Source organism: Homalodisca vitripennis, chromosome 5 (genome assembly GCF_021130785.1).
Source record: "Homalodisca vitripennis isolate AUS2020 chromosome 5, UT_GWSS_2.1, whole genome shotgun sequence".
Classification (NCBI taxonomy): Eukaryota; Metazoa; Arthropoda; class Insecta; order Hemiptera; family Cicadellidae; genus Homalodisca; species Homalodisca vitripennis.
In genome coordinates, this window is record NC_060211.1 from 1,073,683 (window position 1) to 1,095,082 (window position 21,400).

Here is a 21,400-nt window from a genome sequence, read left to right on the forward strand (position 1 = left end):
ATCATGCTAACCAACCGTAATAAGGAAAATAATATCCATTGACCAGTGCATGCAACACTAAAAAATAAAAACACAAGATATAAAATACATGACATCGAACATTATTAAGTCGACCATCTGTAAATCCTAACAACTGTATTATTGTAAATAGATTATTTGAACCATACAATTCTAAATAAGGTGTATACACGCAAGTTATTATAATAATAATCACTTGTAATAACAAGTACATTAAATTTAATCATTGTTATCTTGGAATAAAATTTTGGGGTTTTTGTAATATTCAAATTTAATAATACATTATTGTAAAATTGTATTTAATGGGAAACTAAGTAAACTAAGCAAAGCGCTTGTATCAATATATTAAAAATGTTCACATAAAAATTGAGTAGGATACATTTATATACATACATATGATACTTGTTATGTTCATCAGGCGAGTTTTACCCACGACAAAATTGAACCGATACACCACATTTTATAAAAATAATGGTTATAGTTTTTTTTTGTGATGAACTGTTCAGAATGAACGTAGGAATGAAATATATACTTTTCATTAACATTACATAACACCAATAGAACCTCACACAAAAAGCCTCTGAATAGTGCCACTTTAATCTTCGTAATATACAATAGACAATAGACAATAGACAATATTATTTATTTCCTTTAAAACATTTTACAATGTAATTGGATACGTCAAATACAAGAAGACAAACAGCATTTTTGAGATCATTAGGTTACTTATAATAAGATCTTACAATTTATAGAACTTATAGGCTATAGTATAAAAATAGTAATCAGTTGCCTAGCTAATTTCGGAAAAATTATAGTCCTTGTACTCTGCCACAGTATAAAAGGCTTGGTCTTTAATCCAGTCTGATACAAAACATTTAAACTTGTTAAAAGGCAGATTTCTAATAGGCAATGGTAGTTTGTTATACAATATGAGCTGTTGATAAACATGACTATTTAAAGTTTTTGAGAGTCTTACATATGGAGTTATAAGGTTGTTTCTATTTCTAGTTAAATGGTCATGATTCAAGTTTTGAGCAGCAAAGGAGTCTATATTCTGTTTAACATGAAGCAAAGTACTTAAAATATATAAGGATGGAACTGTGATAATTTTTAATTTCTTAAAACTAGCCTTACATGATTGTCTCAAGGTTAGGCAGTCCAGAACGATCGTGGATGATTGAAATATTCGATCTGGCTGAGATAAATAACATACCAAATAAACTAGAAGTGGTTTGTTCCTCATATTTGAGCTGGTGAGAGGAAAAGTGGTCTAAGTCACATTTTAATAATTTTAAGATAATTATGAGTTTGCTCAAAGGAGTATTATAAATTTATTCAGTGTATCAGTTTTTTTAAACTATGTTAAAATCAGTTACTCATACCCTGATGTATCATTTAATAATCAAACTATACGTACTTAATCTATGCAATATCCTAGTAACAATTTTTTGTTTTTTCAAAATTGACTTATACCACTTTTCCGAAAGACATTTAGGTAAAATAATTTTTAAACAATACTTGATACTTGGTAGCTCCGTCGATGACCGGTAAAACCGGATTGACTGCGTCATTTTACAAAAACGATATACAAATTAAAATTCACAAAACTATATACAAATCGCAAATAAAAATGGCGGTGGATGCAGAAAACCCCACTGTCTAATTTTCTTTTATGAAATAGATTTGCCCAGGGCCGGATCCAGGGAGGGGCAGGGGGGGCATGTGACCCGGGCGCCGAGTTAGGGGGGGCGCCGCGCCGGGCGCCAAATGATGGGATGAGGCCACCATAAAAAAACATTTACCATTTCTACTGTCAAGTGTCAATAGCACAATATAGTCTACGTACATACAATTTCTTACTTCAGTAAACTATATTTGCGCAAACCAAAAGAACATAGGCCTAGTAAGAAATATCTTTAAAGCGGCAGGGTATTTTCATAACTAAGGCTGTGGGTTGGCAACATTGTCTACGGCTTGACTAGGACTAGAAAGCGCAAGCGCAAGTCTCCCGCTCCCGCCCCTGACTAGTGACTCGTGAGTGTTCCCGCTTGACGTGAGCGTGAACTTTTGATGAGTTTTAGGTTAGATTTCATGTCGCAGTTGTATGAATATTCTACCTGTGACTAACATAGATCAACATGTCGAAAAAACCATCAGGGTGTTTCCACAGAAAGAAAGCTAAAGCAAGACAACAAGAGGCAGCGAAATCGTCAACTTTAATGTCATCATGGTTGCAAAATATCAAGGACCAAGGTAACTAATTTTTGTTGTATTTTAATTTGTTAAGATTCATTTTGAGTACAAAACAGTTATAGGCTATAGCGGCATAATAACAACAAACTTCAGTTTTAATGTTAAAAATAGTGGTTATAGATCATTAATTGTAAATATAGTTTTAGTTTATAGATATTTTATAGATTCGTTGCTTGAATGAAAATCCTCTCCCGTTCACATTCGTCGGCCGACGCCCACCACACCTTGCGTAGCATAAACACATTTAAATATTCAGAACTAAATACATTAAAAAACATATACATAAAATGCTTCTTTCACTTACTTTCTATGCTATTATTAACGATAGTTTTAATACGGTAACATACGTACTAAGATGTTAACAATACATTGATTGTAATAATATCCCCTTGGCCCTTACTACTAAAACAATTAATATATCGAATAGGCTGTAGGCTAGTACTGTAATAGTATCCCAATTAAGATAGCATGTTTTTTAGCATTATTGGCACTATTTAACAACATTATATTTTTGTAACGTTTTTAGTTAGGCCTACATGATTTATAAAACGTTACACAATGTAATAATTTGTTTATGTTGTACATGTAACCTACTTAAAAAATTAAAATGTTTGGTCATGTGTGCATTTATGTCTGTTGCTTACAGACGAAGCCGAACCTGAAGCAACGAGAAATAAACCGTCTGTTCAAGAGGATGCGGTGGGAGAAGAAAACGCTGGAGGAGAAGATCTCATGGACGTTTGTGCAGAGGAAGAAGACAACAATGACTTTATTTGTGAAAAACCACATACTTCGCATGCTACTGATTTTTGGGCCTCTTCTACGTCATTTCAAGAAGCCGTTTTAGTTTCAGACTCAAAAGGGCCTAACCATGAAGAACAGGAGAGTGAATGTGAGTACAATTTTAATTTTAATGACCCTGGAACTTGGCCAACTCAGCTTAGTGACAAACAAAGATGTTACATCATACAAAGGAGATGTGAAAACGATGATCATAATCCTGATTTGAGTAAAAGCGGTAGGGAGGGCCGAAACCTTACAAAAGATTGGTTTTACAACATTTTGAAAAATGGTTCAAAGGTCAAAAGATCTTATTTGGCTTACAGCGAGACAATGAATGCTTTGTACTGTGTTCCATGCAGGCTTTTTCGTCATTTGAACATAGAACATGAATCAACAATTTCGTTTTTAGCAAGAAAGGAGGGATTCACAAATTGGAAAAAACTCAGTGACAAATTGCCAGAACATAAAAACTCCCAGTACCATAAGAAAACCTTTGTTTCATGGAAAGCATTAGAAACGTCACTTGGTAAAGGAGGGATCGACAAGGAGTTGCAGGATCAGATAAGAAAGGAGGAATCCCACTGGAGAGAAGTACTACGCTGTATACTAGATGCTGTCTTATTTTTTGGCAAAACAGGGTAGTGCATTCAGAGGGACAAACGAAACTTGTAACTTTGCAGATCCAAATAGTGGAAAATTTCTCAACACTATAGATTTAATTTCCCACTATAACGAGACCTTGCGTGAGCATATTGGTCGCCATAAGAAAGGGCAGCTCAGCTATTTTTCTCACACAGTACAAGATGAGTTTCTTGATCTCATTGCAAATGCAATTAGAGAAGACATAATTCAGGACATAAAAAAAGCTAAATATTTTTCATTGATTTTCGACTGTACCCCTGATGTAAGTAAAAATGAACAAATGACTGAAGTCATTCGTTACATTAAATATACTGGCGAAGGGCCAGAGGTATGTGAAAGCTTTTTAGATTTTTTTACTGTGAGTGAAAAAAACAGGCGAGGGGCTTTTTGAAATCATTGCTAAAAAGCTCAAAGAAGATGGTCTAGACTTGATGTTTTGCAGGGGCCAGTCGTATGACAACGGAGCAAACATGGCTGGGAAATACAAGGGTATCCAGTCAAGGATTGTGCAAGAGAACAAACTGGCCTACTTTGTCCCATGCTCAGCCCATTCCTTAAATTTAGTTGGGGTTCATTCAGCAGAGGCCTGTGTTGAAGCACAATCGTATTTTGGTATTATAAACAGCCTCTACAACTTCTTTCATGGCTCTACATCAAGGTGGGAAGTTTTAAAACATGTTCCCCTTTCGTTAAAATCAGAAAGTAAAACAAGATGGCCAGCAATGATTGATTCTGTGGAGGTTATTTATAAACATATGGACAAAGTGCTCTCTTCTCTTGAAGACTTAACTACCCATGAGTTCTCATCTCCTGAAACAAGAGCTGAAGCTAAATCGCTACTTAAAAACATGAAAAGGTTTGAATATGTTATTATGACATGCTTTTGGTATTCAGTCCTCAAGAAAATTGATAGAGTTAGCAAGTTTCTACAAAGAGAGGACACAACAGTAGACAATGCTGCAAGAAACATACAAGGTACAGTATTCTAAATGTATTATCTTCAACTAGGGATTTAACTGTTTCAGAGGCAATTGATGAGGCAACATTTTTAGCTAATAATATGGGCAAAACAGCAGAGTACAAGGAAACAAGAAAGAGAAAGAAAAAGAAAATGACAGGAGACACACATGAAGATGATGGGCCAAATTTTACTGAAGAAGAAGAAGAGCTTTTCAAAAGATCACTTTTTCAAATATGTGATAGAATTATTAGTGAGCTAACTAACAGATATGATGCGTTAAAAATCGTTGCTGATAGGTTTAATTTTTTGTGTGGGGATCAAATAAAAAAAAATTATGGTTGCCTGTAAAGTCGGTTTTACGGGCGAAGATTTTACGTGACAACGTCTTTTTCTCGGTAGAATATTTATTGATATGAATATTATTAAATTGCACAATAGGAACAAGGAATTGAATGAAAATAAGAATTGCACAAATTTTAACTATAGAAATATATTTTGTTTACTAAAACATTGTACATAATTTGAAATTAATTAAAATTTGTTATTGTAAATGGTAAAGTTGAATAAAACATTTACTAAAATTGGAATTTGAAATTCTTGCTAAACACAGTTAAATTCTAACTCCGCGCGTGGTGATTGGTCGGTTTAGTTCGTTTGTTTGGTCGCACTGTTTTGACAGGTTAGAGGTTATAATTTGTTATTTTAAATGTTTGACTAGCAATACGCGCTGTTTCTTCTCAATCGACTGAATTACGATTGATTGCAGAGTGATTTAAACTAATAATTTACTTAGCACTATCAACATTTGTCAATAGTATGACATAACCTATAAACTCAGTTTCTCAACTTTTGTGTCAATCTAACAATTAATCAATCAATCATAGTTTACGATAATGAAATATCAGTGTACAATTATTTACCTTTATTGTTGTAGTTGTTGTAAATGACGAATCTAAGCACTCCACATTTTCACGAATAAACATAGTTATCTGCTTTATCCCGTGCGGATCCCGTGCGGCGGACCCACTGGACGGGCATAGTAACGTTACTGGGCGTTACACTTTTTCATGAGTGATTCCAAGCCGCAACCTAATTTAAGACGTTGTCACGTCAAAAAATGGATGTTAAAACTTTGAAAAGTAAAGCAAAAGAATTAGCTACAACATATGCCAGTGACTTAAATGAAGAAGAGCTTGTGAATGAAATAGAGAGTTTTAAATTTCATGTCTTAAATATGGAAGATGGATTGGAAGACGCAACAGCAGCATCTTTGCTCAAAATATTGCATAAGAGCAAGTTGAAAGAGGGTTATCCAAACATATATGTAGCTCTTAAAATCTTTCTAACGCTTCCAGTCTCTGCAGCATCTGGAGAGAGAAGTTTCAGCAAATTGAAGCTTATAAAAACCTATTTAAGAAATTCTATGAAACAGCAAAGACTAACTAATTTAATCATTGTATCAATTGAACATGAAAGGGCTTCTTTGATTTATTTTGATCAGATAATTAACACATTTGCAGCAAAGAAGGCCCGGAAGATAAAGATTCTATAATTGTTAGTATTGTTTTTTTCTAAAACAATTGTATTGTTTTGGATTCATGTAAAATTGTAAAATAGACATTTCTATTTCATTAAAATAACACTTTCTTATTCAACCTAAGTTTTATTTTATTTCAACCCCATATACAAAGCATATAGTAGTAAAACTTATGGTAAATAGTTTGGTATCGGGGGGGGGGGGCGCCAAAAGTCAAGCTTCCCCCCCCTAGAAGAAATGATAGATCCGGCCCTGGATTTGCCTCTCCACCAGACAGCCCCTCAGATGCTTCTTGAACTTCCCAAGCTCAAGATTTCGCACACACTCCGGAAGGGTGTTAAAAAGGTTTGAGCTGAAGTAGGGAAGCTCCTCTGAGTCACAGCGAGCCTACATCATGGCACATCCAGCTGGCAGGCTTCATGAGTGCGGTGACCATGGACCTGGCTCCTTCTGTCAAATGAATCTATGTTGTCCCGTATGTAAAGGAGGGAGTCAAGGACATACTGGCCATGCACTGTGAGAATTCCCAGATGCTTAAAGATGGGCCTAAAGTGATCCAGGTGGCCAGCACTGGCTATCACCCTAACAGCCTTTTTTTGTAGCACCAGGATGTCGCCGCTAGTGGAAGAATGCCCCCAAAGGAGCAGTCCGTAGATTATAAGACTGTGGAAAAGGGAGTGGTTTGCCATAAGTAAAAACTCCTCAGTCATATTGTATCTCAGTTTGTGGAGCAGGCAGACCACTTTAGAGAGTCTTCAGCATACCTTGGAGACATGAGCATTCCAACTTAGTCTAGAATCTATCCAGAACCCCAGCAGCTTTACAGCTCCCCCGTCTGCCCAACAGCTCCGCGCTTCAGGCTGCAAAGAAGGGTTTGAGTTTTATCTTCGTTTAATTTCAACTTATTGTCTGCAAACCAAGTCTTGGCAGTATGTAGCAATTCGTCAGCCTCCCTAAGTACCACATCAGGGTCACTAGAGAGATCAGGGTAGTATCATCTGCAAATAGAAGTGTACATCCTTTTAAATACAGGTCATTTACCAGGATTAGGAACAATAAGGGCCCCAGAACGGAACCCTGTGGAACCCCGTGCTTCAATTCCCTGGCCGCCGAGCAAGCACCAACAAGAGAGACGATCTGGGTTTTTTTTTGTGAGGTAGCTGGTAATAGTACTCAAAGCCAAACCTTGGACCCCAAGTGAGTATAACTTCCTAAGGAGGATATCATGAGGCACAATGTCGAATGCCTTGCTGAGGTCACAGAGGGAGAGGGATGTAGTTTCGTTGGCCTTGAAAACATCTGAAATTCTTTCCACAAGAGAGAGTAGGGCAGTTGTTGTGGAGTGGCCTCTACGGAAACCATGCTGGGCATCTAGAAGAAAATGCCTAAGAACTATTTGCTTCCAAAAAGGAGGTGAGCTGATATTTCATTACAGTCTCAATTACCTTAGACATCGTTGGAAGAATCAAGATTGGTCGATAGTTGCACATCTGAGCCGTACAGCCTCTCTTGTAGATTGGCACTGTTCTAGCTACCTTCACTTTATCCGGAATCATTCCATGCTTAAGACAACCGTTTATTACCTGAGAAAGTGGCCTAGCAATAATGTCAATGACTCCCTTCAGAATTGAGCAGGATACGCTTTAACATCTTAGGTTCTAGAATTCTTAAATCTTGAGACAATTTAACGATCTGACAAGGGCTTACCACATTCCAGTCGACATGTCTTGGGCCGTCTGGATGATGATGCACTGTGGCGGCCAACTGAGTTGGAAGGAACCACTGGAAGATTTGAAATTACTTCCTCCAATGAGTCAAAAAAGTTATTAAATTTATCTGGCCCATATTCAGGTATTAAAGAATCAAGAATCAAGATCTTTATTGACCATTAAGTAATACAAAATTACAATAGGCTTCGTCAGTTCCAACAATAAAATATCACAGCTTGCTAATTTAAAGATACATAAAATAACAATAACATATTATGTACAATAAATAACACAAACAGGGATGCTACAGGTCAGGGAAATCAGGGAAGTCAGGGAAAAGTCAGGGAAAAATAAACAGGACTGGAAATCAGGGAAAAGTCAGGGAATCCGGTCTCAAGTCAGGGAAAAGTCAGGGAATTTCGACGTTGGTCAGGGAAAAATATAAAATCCCTTTACACAAATAAACTTACTGCCGCCGCGCCGAGTCCAAGCCTGCAGACGACCGCTTTTTAGCCTCAACACCGCTTTTTTCCACCCATTAATTGCCAAAAACCCTGGGGATTGCGTCGAAAAAAGTCAGGGAAAAATGAAAAACTTGGTCTGGAAATCAGGGAAAAGTCAGGGAATTTCATTATTGGACTCCTGTAGCAACCCTGACAAACACCAATACTAATATAATACAATACTACATTAAATAAAATTTCTAAAATACCCACATTTAACTGTCACTAATATTATATTCTAAAAATTCTCTTATGGAGTAAAATGCACGACTTGACAGCCAACCAGAAACCTGCCTCTTAAATGAATTACAATCTAATAATCTCCATGATTCAGGGAGTTTGTTAAAAAATTTTATTTGTAAATATTTATGACTCTTTGCATATTTTTCTAGTCTAGGAATAGGCAGGACTAAGTTGTTTACATTTCTTGTTTGATAAGTATGGATACCATTAAAACAGAGGAAGTCATTAATATTCTCTTTTACATAAATTAAATTTTGAAAAATGAAAATGCAGGGTACAGTCATTATATTGTGAGTAGAAAAATAAGCCTTACAACTACCCCTAAACCCTAAACCAAAAAGGATTCTTATTGCCTTTTTTTGCCATAAAAAAACTCTTTCCGCACCAGTACTACCTCCCCACAAAATATTTGAATACAATAAATGAGCATGAAAAAAACTGAAATATGACATTTTCATCAACTCTTGGCTTACACAGGTCTTTAACTTTCTCAATAAAAAACAAACACGTGCCAATTTTGAGATTAAGTTGTTTGTATGATCCTCCCATAAAAGCTTCTGATCAATAGTGACACCTAAGAGTTTTATTGGCTTTGTCATTTTACTATCTATCTGCATTTGTCTTAAAGTAAACACTATATGTTCCGTTTTACTTTAATTTATTTTAAGATAGTTAGAATCAAACCATACATTGGCTGTGTTAATTACTCTATTAGTTTGATTGAGCACTTTATTTAAACAATTTCCATTTACTAAGATAGAGGTGTCGTCTGCGTACAGTATGGTATCACAATCTAAATTAACAGGCAAGTCATTAGTATATAGTACAAATAGCAAAGGACCTAGGACAGAACCCTGTGGAACTCCAGCAAGAACCTCCTTAGCAGATGAAATCTGATTTCCAACCGATACCATGTGCAATCTGCCACACAGATACGTCTGAAAAAATTGTAATTGCTCGTTATTTATTCCGTAATATTCAAGCTTTTTCAAAAGAACACCATGAGAAATTCTATCGAAGGCCTTGCTTAGGTCTAAAAGGGTCATTCCTACAAGTTCATGATCCTCAAAGCTCCTTAAAATCTTTGTCACAGCAATATCTAGGGCCTTAACTGTAGAGTATCCTGGACGAAAACCAAACTGGCTACATGAAAGAATTTGATATTTATCAAAATAATCTAATAATTGTTTTTTAACGCAAGTTTCTACAATTTTTGAAAATACTGATACAATTGTTATGGTCCTGTAGTTATCAATACACATTCTATCACCCTTCTTAAACAGAGTTATACTTTTGGATGTTTTTAAGCAGTTTGGAAAGACAGAAAACGACAGACAAAGATTAACTATATGCACTAAAGGTTTAATTATGAATGGAGACATCTGTTTCACAATTTTGTTTGAAAATCCAAAAATATCCTCACATTTTGACATCTTCAGAGAATTTACAATGTCACATATTTCTCCCTCATCCACACTTTTCCAACAGAACTCTACCGGAGGACGTTTAGCACCTGTTAAAAACACTTCATGACTTAACCTATTACTACTAGTAGACTGACTTAACTGCAATATTTCTTTACCAATATGTATATAGTGGTCATTGAACTGATCTGGTGTTATAGGGGGAAGAGATACATCTGATTTGAAATTCCCTGATTCATTTTTAATAATTTTCCAAGCAGCTAAACACTTATTACTAGCTTTATTTATAAACTCATCATTGTGATTAATTTTTGCTTCTTTAATTTTTGCCTTATACAACCTCCTTTGTGTACTATAACAATTTCTCAATTTTACATCATATTTATATGCTGGTAGTTTTAACATATCTCTTAGTATATTTACAAAACTTCTTAGTTTCTTTAGTGAATCGTCAAACCATTTTGAACAGTCTGGTTTCTTGTACCTTAATACATTTTTGTACTCTTGGACAATACTGATTATACACAGATGAGAGTGTATTTACAAAATATTCAAAAGCAGCATGTGTATCAGTCATTTAAATAGGGGATCCCAGTCAAATTGAGACAAGCGATGTAAAAACAAATACATATTTTTATCATTTACTTTCCTATAAGAGATAATTTTTGTATGGGAAAAAACTGAGGAGGTTGAGAACTTGAAGTTAATTGCCTTGTGATCAGAAATAGCGTAGTTCCACAAACTACACTCAAAATAGTTTCTATCAATATTAGTGACTATGTTATCTATAACACTATTTTGTCTGGTTGGAAGGTTGTTTGCCTGATACAAATTAAAAGATTTCAGTACATTAATGAGAGTTACTGTTTCTATTTTTTTTACTTAAAAAAAATCTGTATTGAAATCTGCCCCAAGTACTACTTTACTGTTTGGTTTCTTATTATTAATAAAACTGAGTAACGATTCAAGATAATTAAAAAACATATCATAACTTGAGGTTGGAGTCCTGTACAATGAAATAAATAATACATTAAAGGTACTTACATAAATACAGACAGCTTCAAAGATGCTAGTAAGAGTTAAGTGGGCAATATCAATTAACTCGTATGCAATATTATACTTTACTAAAATAGAGGACTAAGTTGTTTACATTTCTTGTTTGATAAGTATGGATACCATTAAAACAGAGGAAGTCATTAATATTCTCTTTTACATAAATTAAATTTTTGAAAAATGAAAATGCAGGGTACAGTCATTATATTGTGAGTAGAAAAATAAGCCTTACAACTACCCCTAAACCCTAAACCAAAAAGGATTCTTATTGCCTTTTTTTGCCATAAAAAACCCCCGTAGGGCTCATTCCTGCAGTATGCTGCAGCTACTTTAAAACCCTCAGGCACATACAGATTCACCTCATCATTAAGAAGCCAGTGTTCATTAACTAACACAACATCACATTGGGCTTCATATAACATTACTGACAATTCATTTACTTTGTTTCTTATTGACTGTATATTTAAATGCATTACATTCACCCATGTATCTTTACCAGACTTTGTATAACATGAAATTAAATTACTATTGATAGGACTTGCAGTTTTTACGGTGGTGTAGTGTGACAGAGGGGTGAGAAGTTTCCCGAAGCTAGCTTTTTCACCGGCTCTGCAACCACAGACAGTTCGCAGCTTGAAGTGGATTCTGTATCTAGGGTGACCAATATCGAGCTGGACTCATTGACTGGTAACTGTTGTTCATTGCTCCTATACTCATCTTTGAGGGGTGATGTTGGAGTTGATGTTCTGCCGCTGGTTGATCTATGGATCAAGACTGGCCTTGTACTCTCCACCAATACTTCACAGATTCTTCTTGCAAGCCAGTGTTTTCCCAAGCCATTCATGTGCATACCATGTTGTGTGTGTAAGTTTCTGCCAGCCATACTTGACTTGACCAGCAAGACATTTGGGTACTTTTTACTAAGAGCTTCAAGTGCTGCATTTGACCTTATTATTTCTTTGTTAACACATGACCACATTTTTAAATCGTATCTAATTGGAAAATCCACCACAACTATTTTGGGAATACAATATGTTTGCAAAGTCTTGTCAATTACGTTGAGTGCTCTCTCTGTTTCGTTGCGAGCAACATCGTTGGCACCACATATAACAACAAGGGCATCCTCGGGTCCCAAGTGTTCACCATCAATGTTTGCAAAATTTAACACTTCCTCTGCTAAACCACCTGGCCTCACAAAACCGACACCATCCAATGTTTTTGAATAACTATTCACTTGAATAGCTAAGTCACGTCCATGGCTGTCAGAACATATAAGCACCTTTTGCCTTTTACCATTATGAGTTTCCTTAATTTTTTTAGGTTTTTCTTTTTTATTATGAGATTGTGAAAATACACATGAGTTACCGTTTTTGTTAGGCAACTCACCAATGACATTTATATCACCTATTTCCAATTCCGGATCACCACATAAAACTTCAAAAGGATTTACTGAAATAAAGTTTTCAGATACCAGTTTTGAATATCGTACGATATAAGATTTCCATTTCCGTCATCATGCCCTATATGTTTAAAATGGCTAGTTTGTTTACTTGACATAAGATCCCTAACAACACTCCAGACAGCTCTTTGTTTGTTGGAAGCTCTACTGATGTAGTTAGATATTTTATTTACCTTGGCAGAATGAATTCTCCCTCTGAACTCCCTCTTGATTTCGAGTAATTACACTTTCAAAGGATGAGAAGATTCTAGATGTTTGGATACTGAGTAGAGAAGAAGTAGTTGATTATTCAATTTCTTTAGATTTTCATTGAAAGGGATCTTCATCTTAGGGCCATATGTGCCAAATTTAGGTATTTTTTCCGGAAATGCACAATCAAGGTAAAATAATATGGTGGCAAGAAAGGAGTCACACACTTCGTCAACACCTAAAGCTGCAAACAATTCATGCCATTGCTCATTTACTAGAAGTCTCCTTAGAACCTGAAAACCTTGTGAAGTGTAATGTGGCTTGATTGTATATTTTACAATATTTTTTGTTGAACTTGGGATATTAAATCTCCAAGTTGCGCATGATGATCCAAAATTCGTGTAACCAAGACGTAGGGTGAAAACTGATTTTACAGAATATTACTAAACATGTTGTCTTTAATAGAACTAGATCCATTAAATTCTCAAGTAAAGCCGCTTAATGTGCTTGATAAGCCAAACGAGTTCATCAGATCAAGACACACTGTAGATGAACGACTAACTGTTTAAAAATTTATATTGAAGTCCCCAGAAAGAACAACATAACTATTTTAGATGGACATATGAAAATTGTTTTTTCAATAAATGATTAGAAATCCAATAAACATCAGAACTTTCAGGATTTGAGAATTTAGAAACTATTTTTTGTACGTCTTCTGAATTAATATTTATCCAATTAAAAGAATTTGGATTGATCAGTCTACGAGTACTTCCTAGAAAATCATAAATGTTAGCTTTAGTGTCTGAAATTTGACTTGCCAATTCATTAATGCAATGTTTGAAGTGATAATTTAATTGTTCAGGGTCAAGTGTGATGTCACTAGTAGAATTTGGAGAGTGTTCTTTTATAACATCCCAAGCTGCTTTGCACTTATTTTGTGCTTAGTATATGTAGTTTCACAGGCTATTGTTTTGGCAGAGGTTAGATGTGCCCTATAGCTTCTTTTACAAAAGAGATATGCACTGTAAGCTAACTCAGTCTGCTCCGATCCATTCCTTAACATGTTTTTATAAATATTATACAAACTTAACATATAATCTCTTTCCTGAGCAAGTTTACAATTTGTACCATTTTGTTTTATTTTTTCTAGAGTGTAGTTTAATATTACCTCGTTTTTCACTAATTAATTAATGGTGAGCAAAAATGCCATAGATTGATATATTGCCTAAAAAAACTGTCAAACATTGTTGAGACATTCATCTTTCCTAACTCAAAATCAGTGATCATATTCCACTTTTCTTTCTTCAATTCCTTAATAAAATATTCAATATTGTCTACACTTTGAAAACGAAAGAATGTTTTAGAAATTGTGTTTTTTGATATATTTAAGTCTAAGTTATCATATTTTACACCGATTATAAGTGGAATATGGCCTGAAATGTGGTCATCTACAGAGTTTACACTATATAAATCGTTAGAGAAATTTACCAATATATTATCTATGCACGAGTTAGCTCTTGTTGGTGCCAAATAAGTACAGTAAATTTTGAATGATCTTAATAAGTTTAGAAATCGAATAAAATTTTGGTTACTAGTTTGCAACATCTCTATATTAAAATCTCCACAGACAACAACTTTTGTTTCTTAGATATAATTTTCTTTATGGCCAATTCATATAAAAAAAATGTATTAATGTTACCTTGAGGCGACCTGTAAAGACAAATAACAAACAAATTTTGTGAAATTAATTTTACACAACTTAACTAAATATCCATTTCCAAACAATATTCATTCATTTAAATCACTCCAACTTCAGTACCAGTACCCAGCTTTACTACAATTCCTAACCCTCCATTTTTGAAAAACAAAACTGGAACATAGACAATAGACAATAGACAATAGACAATTGCTTTATTTTCGTATTCATTAAGAACAGAAATGGCGTCAAATATGATAAGACATATAGTCAATTAATTGTAGATAAAAGTTGCTAACTACATTAACAATTAACATGTGTAACTGACAAAGTTTAGGTAGCTATTTCTTTAAAACATGATAAAAGTTTTACCAAAATAACAATTACAAAATACACATATAATTTACATATTTACATTGGTTATATTCTTGAACTCTTCAACACTATATATTGACCTTCCAACAAGCCACTTAATAAGTCTTTTCTTCAGAACCTGCGGAGTGCTGGTTTTGAAGTTCTTCGGAAGCATATTATAAACCTTGAGGTGTTTGCCAACTTCTTCTTATTGGAAACAAAATGCTTAATTGAACAAAAATAAAAATTTCTCAATTATTGTAGTGTTTGTTCATAAATTAAGCATAACCTTGAGTTATATATATCATCTGTTCTGAATTAAGCCAGTGTTCAGACAGACTGATTACCTCAATGTCATGTTCTTTATAAAAGCTTTCTAATTCTAGTAGTTTGTTTCTCACACACTGTATATTTAACTGAAGAATTTTTAATGTAGTTGACGTTTTAATGTTACTAGCATAACATTTGTCATTCCCTACATTCCTAAAATACCTATTGAACTAGCTAAACTTACGATACTATTCACATTTGAATTATTTACAAAGAAAACTCAATGTTCTGGATCGTTCTTCACACCAACAGTGTGTACTCTCAGTTCATCACTCATGCAACAAAAACTTATATTAGAAGTTTCACCGAGCACGATTCCTGCAGACTGATGAGAAGACTCCAAAAAATCGCTATTACAATACAACTTAAAATATTTCAATGCAAGAAATGTTAATTATATACTAGATTTTGAAATATTCAGTAGAAATACATCTGAAATGAAATCTATTTATATAGAGGCTCAATGAAAATTGAAATATAATAGGAAGAAAACAGATAGATTTAGCAAACATGCCTCCTTGTACATTTATCTTATCTCAGAGGTTTCTTATCTCGATGACAATAAAATAGCTGGCCCTGTAAAAATTATATGGGATTAAAAATGTATTTATTGCTCCTAAGTAAGATTGACTGTGAAAGAGCTTAATATTGGAAATGACTATCCATATATCGATTAGATTATAACTCATTAACACAGATATTTTAAGACATACGATTACCTTTATCTCTTCTATTCTGCCATTGAGTGTTAATGATAGTTTTTATTCAATTATATTCTGGTTACAGTTAACATGAACAGTGAATATTATTTTTAGGATAGAAACTCATAATGAAGCATGTATCAGTGATATATTTCCTAACGGTGATGTACTATGTAAGATCAAATGTTGTGGATACTATGGTAAGAGCATTGATATTCAGTTACAATCTTCCTTCATTAGGCAAGGTTACTAATTTAAAAATTAAATTTATAAAATTTATGTAATTATCTCCAAAATGGAAAACATTTAAGGTAACCAAACTATGCTTTGCCACATAAGAAGAATAATTATATTTATAATATATTTTTGCATTAAGTGCTATTGTAACGCAGTTTATGTTTTTTATTGTTTGCTTGATAATAGCAAATTTGTTTCAACTGAATTAAACATTCATAAATTTTAATTTGTTACAGAAACAACAAAGGCAACTCACCAGTCAGTCAGGTAATGAAATTGATTAATTCATTTTAAAATATTTACATAATGATAAGATTGTCTCTTCACATGTTAATATTAGCTCCGTAGCACACTGATGAGTCTAAACTTATATACAATTGTTCTAAACTTGCTGAAACCACAAAGAAACTGTATACATATAAAACAGTTGAGACAAAACAAAGCAAGTAAAATTTATTTTACTTTTCACTTTCAAGCAATTATTAGCTTCTTACATAATATTCATTCATAACTAAAGATCTTGAAAGTATACTTTTTTTTACATAATTGTAGGTTCCTTAATAAAGAATTGATTAAATCATAAAAACAGTTTATATCAAATGTAGTATAATCTAATTGTACACAATTACAGCTAACCACTTTTCTAAAAAGAGTTGACTGTGTCATGTTTGTTTGGAACAGATTTCAGCCATCCCTGTGTGAGAGAATGTATCTATGGAGCCAATATGGTCTGCTACTACACATTCATAGTGGACTGGTACACCAGCATGAGTGTGCAGTGTGGCGACTGTCCTTTCACCACTACAGCCTGCTCCAATCCTGGCTGTATCGTGGGTGGTGGCATCGTACGTCCTGTTGTATCCACCAACCGTAGAATTCCTGGCCCAGCTATTTCTGTAAGAATGTTTATTTTTCATATATATGTATTTTATCAGAATATTAATTTCAACGTAGCAGTAATTTAAAAATTGTTAAATCAAATAAAAAAAGATTAAAAAGGCAGACGTATATAATGGGATTTTACGCTATTAACAATCTTAAAACTTAAAAAAGATAGTGGTTATTATGTTTTATGTTAAAATCTTGTTAATTTATAATCTCAACTATTGTACCTCGTTTAATACCTTAGTTAAATTTACAAAATCTTGTTATCTTGATAAAATACCAAATGCTTTAACCCTTTTAACCCTGACAACAAACTTTTGGGCATACTGAAAAATACTAGACATATATTGTAAGGTACTGCGAAAAATACTGAGTCAAAATTCACGTTTTTGTAGATATTTTTTTCAAAAATCACAACGCCTTTATTTTATGACATAGGATCATAACTTTTTTTATTTTCTTACAAAATAAAAGTATTTTACATAAAAAAATACTTAAACGCAAAATTAAAAGTAATAAAAATATTTAAAAAAATAAATAATGCCAAAAAAAATTTTGTTTTTTTTTATTTTTTTATTTTGAAGCATAAAAACTAGTTTTCATGAACACATTTCATTAGACAAAATTATATTCATAATCATCACAATGTATTTCTAAGTCAACATACAAAAATTCAGACACCTATCTTCAAAAACTTGGAAGAACGATGAATTTTTCAAAAATGTGGTAAAATCGACAATTTGTCCATTTTACAAGTCAATAGTGGTTTCTGTGTCTTTGATGCACTTTTATAGTAAATAACTCAAATTGACTATTGCAATAAAAAATGTATGTTTATAAATCATAAAATAACTAGAAAAATTAGAGTTCATATCTATTTACATAATTTGCAGTAAATATGTTGGGAATCTGTAGTAGACCAGTACATCTTTATTGTGGGTTTAGGATTGAGTCCCATGTTCAAGAGAACAGCAATAAACGCTTTCATTTCCGGTAAAGTGACGTTTTTCCACATTCTTGCACTTGAATTTGGAGCTAATGTGTCATCATGTTTACTAATGTACTCCCTAGTATATTTGTTTCTTTCATTTACAAATGTGGTAAGAAGATTTACTGTAAAAAATAATTAGAAATAATCAATGGGTTTTGAATTATGAGGAGGGCAATACTTTGCCCCGGGTGTCTCAAAGAATATAATATTATTATGGTCATAGCCTGGGTCATTTGTTTCATCACAAACAGTCCAATCATCATTGTCATCATTATTTACAGGGTGTACTAAATTATCATCATTTACATTTTCTTGAATAGCAGGTAGGTCTAGGTTGTCTGAATTAGTGATTACATGTTCAATTGTATCACTAACATTGTCATGAGTCATATTTACTGGTATGTTTACAGTTTACATAACCAACTCACATCATAAACAAAACTAAACTGCAATCTAGTTTGTTCACCAGCTGTTGGACAGTCAGGTGAGTCATGTAGCCAGCTGACAGATGACAAAGCAACTTTCAAAGCAGTCTGCTACCAAGACAATTCTTCAAAGACTTACAAATTATACATTTCCTTGTTTATAATTTCATTACCTAACAGCTGATAAAAAATTGGTTAGACTTAGGCAAAATTAAAATACCAATAAATAAAAAAAAGTGAAGGTCCTATATAAAGGACGTCAGTATTTTTAGCAGAGATGAAGGACGTCCTACATATAGGACCTCAGTATTTTTGGCAATAACTCAACGGTCCTATATATAGGACGTCAGGGTTAAAAGAGGGTTAAAACATGCTATTACTGAACCAACTTTTAAGAAGAAATACCACATACAGTTTTTAATGGAATTTGTTACTAAAATGGCCAAAAACCACCAGATTTTCAAAGAGATGTGTTAATATTTTTGTTCTTTAGGTTCTAATACATACAAAACTGCAATAGAAATTAATTTCTCAGTTTTTGAATGTGCAAAATTTTTTTCCTTCAACGCTGCAAGTGTTGAAAATGAGCAAAATCACTGTTTTTCATATATCAATTTGGTTTGTATTTTTTTTTTATGTAATTACAATTATTTTTGTTCATGACAGATTTTATACCATAAAATATATTCTTATACCATTGTATAGTATATATTGTGTACTATAAAGCGTGTGGAGGCGTTAGCCAAGAGGGGGACACTGCCTTAGCACCCCCTGGGCTCCGACTTCACACCTTGGGGATGCTTATTCAGTGCATGGACATGGTCACTGCACTAATTTAGCACTTCCTTTAGGATATTTTTCATTTTTAATGTTACAAAAATAAAACACTGCGTTTAGAGGATTGAAGTATTCCTAAGTAATAAAGTTTAAACAAAGATCCAACATTTCATCCACATACTTTCATCCGCTTGTTTATAAACTTTAAGAGATTCACAAAAGCTGCTTAAGTTTTTATGACCTTTGATAGCAATATATTCTATTTACGGAATTAGATATATTTAAATTAAATATGATTATTATTTGTATTAAATGAAATAGGAAACAATATTTTATTTTTCAATTACTCAAAACCATTATATCTTTTTATTTTACATTTTTATTTTAGTTCTTTAACTATGATTAATTAATATTTGTATTAATGCATTTTAAGTTTTAAATCATATCTTTAAAAGTAGTATAACTTATAAAATGAGTTAATTGGCACGTTAATGTTTAGCTGCATACTCGTATTTGTTTTCAATATTGGAAAGCATAAATAAAAATCAAAAATATAAAATTGGATTGATATGACAGTAATCCTTCTGATAGCTTTCAAACAACTATAAAACTGTATACTAACTTATTTATATGTTAAAAAGAACATGTATGATAATAATATAAACTATTTTTGACAATCAAGGTCTAGCCTGTAAGGTGTTCTGTTGCCTAAAATGTCCAATATATTTTCTAAAAACCTTTATAAGCACATAAATAAATTCTATATTATTTTCAACATTGCATGCATTTGATTGCAAAAGCGAGTTAAACTGAAATTTTAGTTAATGTGTTGTTTTAGATCTAATGTCGTAATGTAAAACGATAACAACCTTTCAAGTTCATGGAGTTGCTGTTATAAAGTTAGAAATGAGTATTAATTAACATGGAGTTGTTTCTTTGAAGAATAAATTCACGAAATTTCTAAACTCCGCTACTATTTCACTTTTAATAAGTGCAGTACGAAGTACTCTTATATTAAAGACTTCTTCCACAAAACGTAATAATGTGCGATAACAGCCAACTCTTCTATGTTATAGCATTAGATTAAAACTTCCATGTTGTCATCAAGTTGTTGTTTGAGTCATTTTTGAGTATATTATAACAGAGTGACACAAATAATATGCTTGGATTACGCATTGTTACTAGCTGTAAAATGCTGTAACACATGGTCGCATTGATTTAAAAAACAACTTTAGTCTGTGTAAGTTACTTGACTAAATCAATAATTTATTAGTTAATTTATTCACCTACAATTGTATATAAAGAAATAAAAATAAAATGTTGTTCAATGATACAATCAGCTGCACTGATATGGATATTTTTGTTGTAAAAGCTTTGCAATATTATTTAAACATTGCTATAAAATTAAATTTAATGAACAAAATTCTGAATATATGCATGTAAGGTATCCATAACTAGGATTTCTGGGAAATGGGGCATGGAATCTTAACAGTAGCTGAAGGAGTAAAAAAAGAGTGACCGGTCTAGTGATTATAATGCCATAGAAAGAGTACATGGTCAAATAAGACAGGATATGTAGTATTGGCCTTCACAACAATATTTGAGAAATAAGTGAGCACAGGGGGCCTTTAATCATTGTAAACAGAATTGAGCCCCTTAGTGTAGAAGAGGTCCTTATTTAGCGCCTTCACCATGTCCATGTCCTGATTTAAAAAAAATTAAAATAAAATATCTTAAACCTTGAAAAAAATGGTTATGTTAAGTATATTAACTGGATTTACAAATGTTTGGAAGAATATATCACCTTCAAAAATAAGTAAATATCATTAAAATTCATAACTTATTTTTTGATTAAGTATATCAGTTCAAAAAAGATTTAAAAAATTTAACAAAAACATGGATTGTAATTTTTTCTATAGTACAATTTTAAAATCAAGTTTTATTATTTTTTTAATAGCATATCCTACATTACAATTACAATTTTTAATAATAACAAATTTCAACATTTACAGTATTAAATCCATTTAAACAATGTTTTCTTTCCTTCTTAATATTATACCTAGGACTCTGTTACCTTTTTATAAAGTATTTGAGGGACTAATTTATAGTAAAAATATTGATGTATTTAGAATTAAATAATTCAATATATTCAACATACGGTATATCGTGATGATTCAACTCAATGAATTACCTTCCTTTGATGTGTAGCCTTGGATTTGACTTCAATATA

General features: G+C 32.8%; 1 protein-coding gene across 1 annotated transcript in view; it reads left to right on the forward strand.

The window, feature by feature from the left end:
- The first annotated feature begins 15,870 nt into the window (after positions 1–15,870).
- Positions 15,871–21,400, forward strand: part of LOC124361717 (laccase-2-like) — a 73,457-nt gene continuing 67,927 nt past the window's right edge. The window contains exons 1-3 of the mRNA XM_046815642.1: positions 15,871–16,055; positions 16,329–16,359; positions 16,774–16,988. Of these exons, the coding sequence (XP_046671598.1) occupies positions 15,984–16,055; positions 16,329–16,359; positions 16,774–16,988 (318 nt within the window). The 5' untranslated portion in view covers positions 15,871–15,983. The remainder of the gene's footprint in view (positions 16,056–16,328; positions 16,360–16,773; positions 16,989–21,400) is intronic.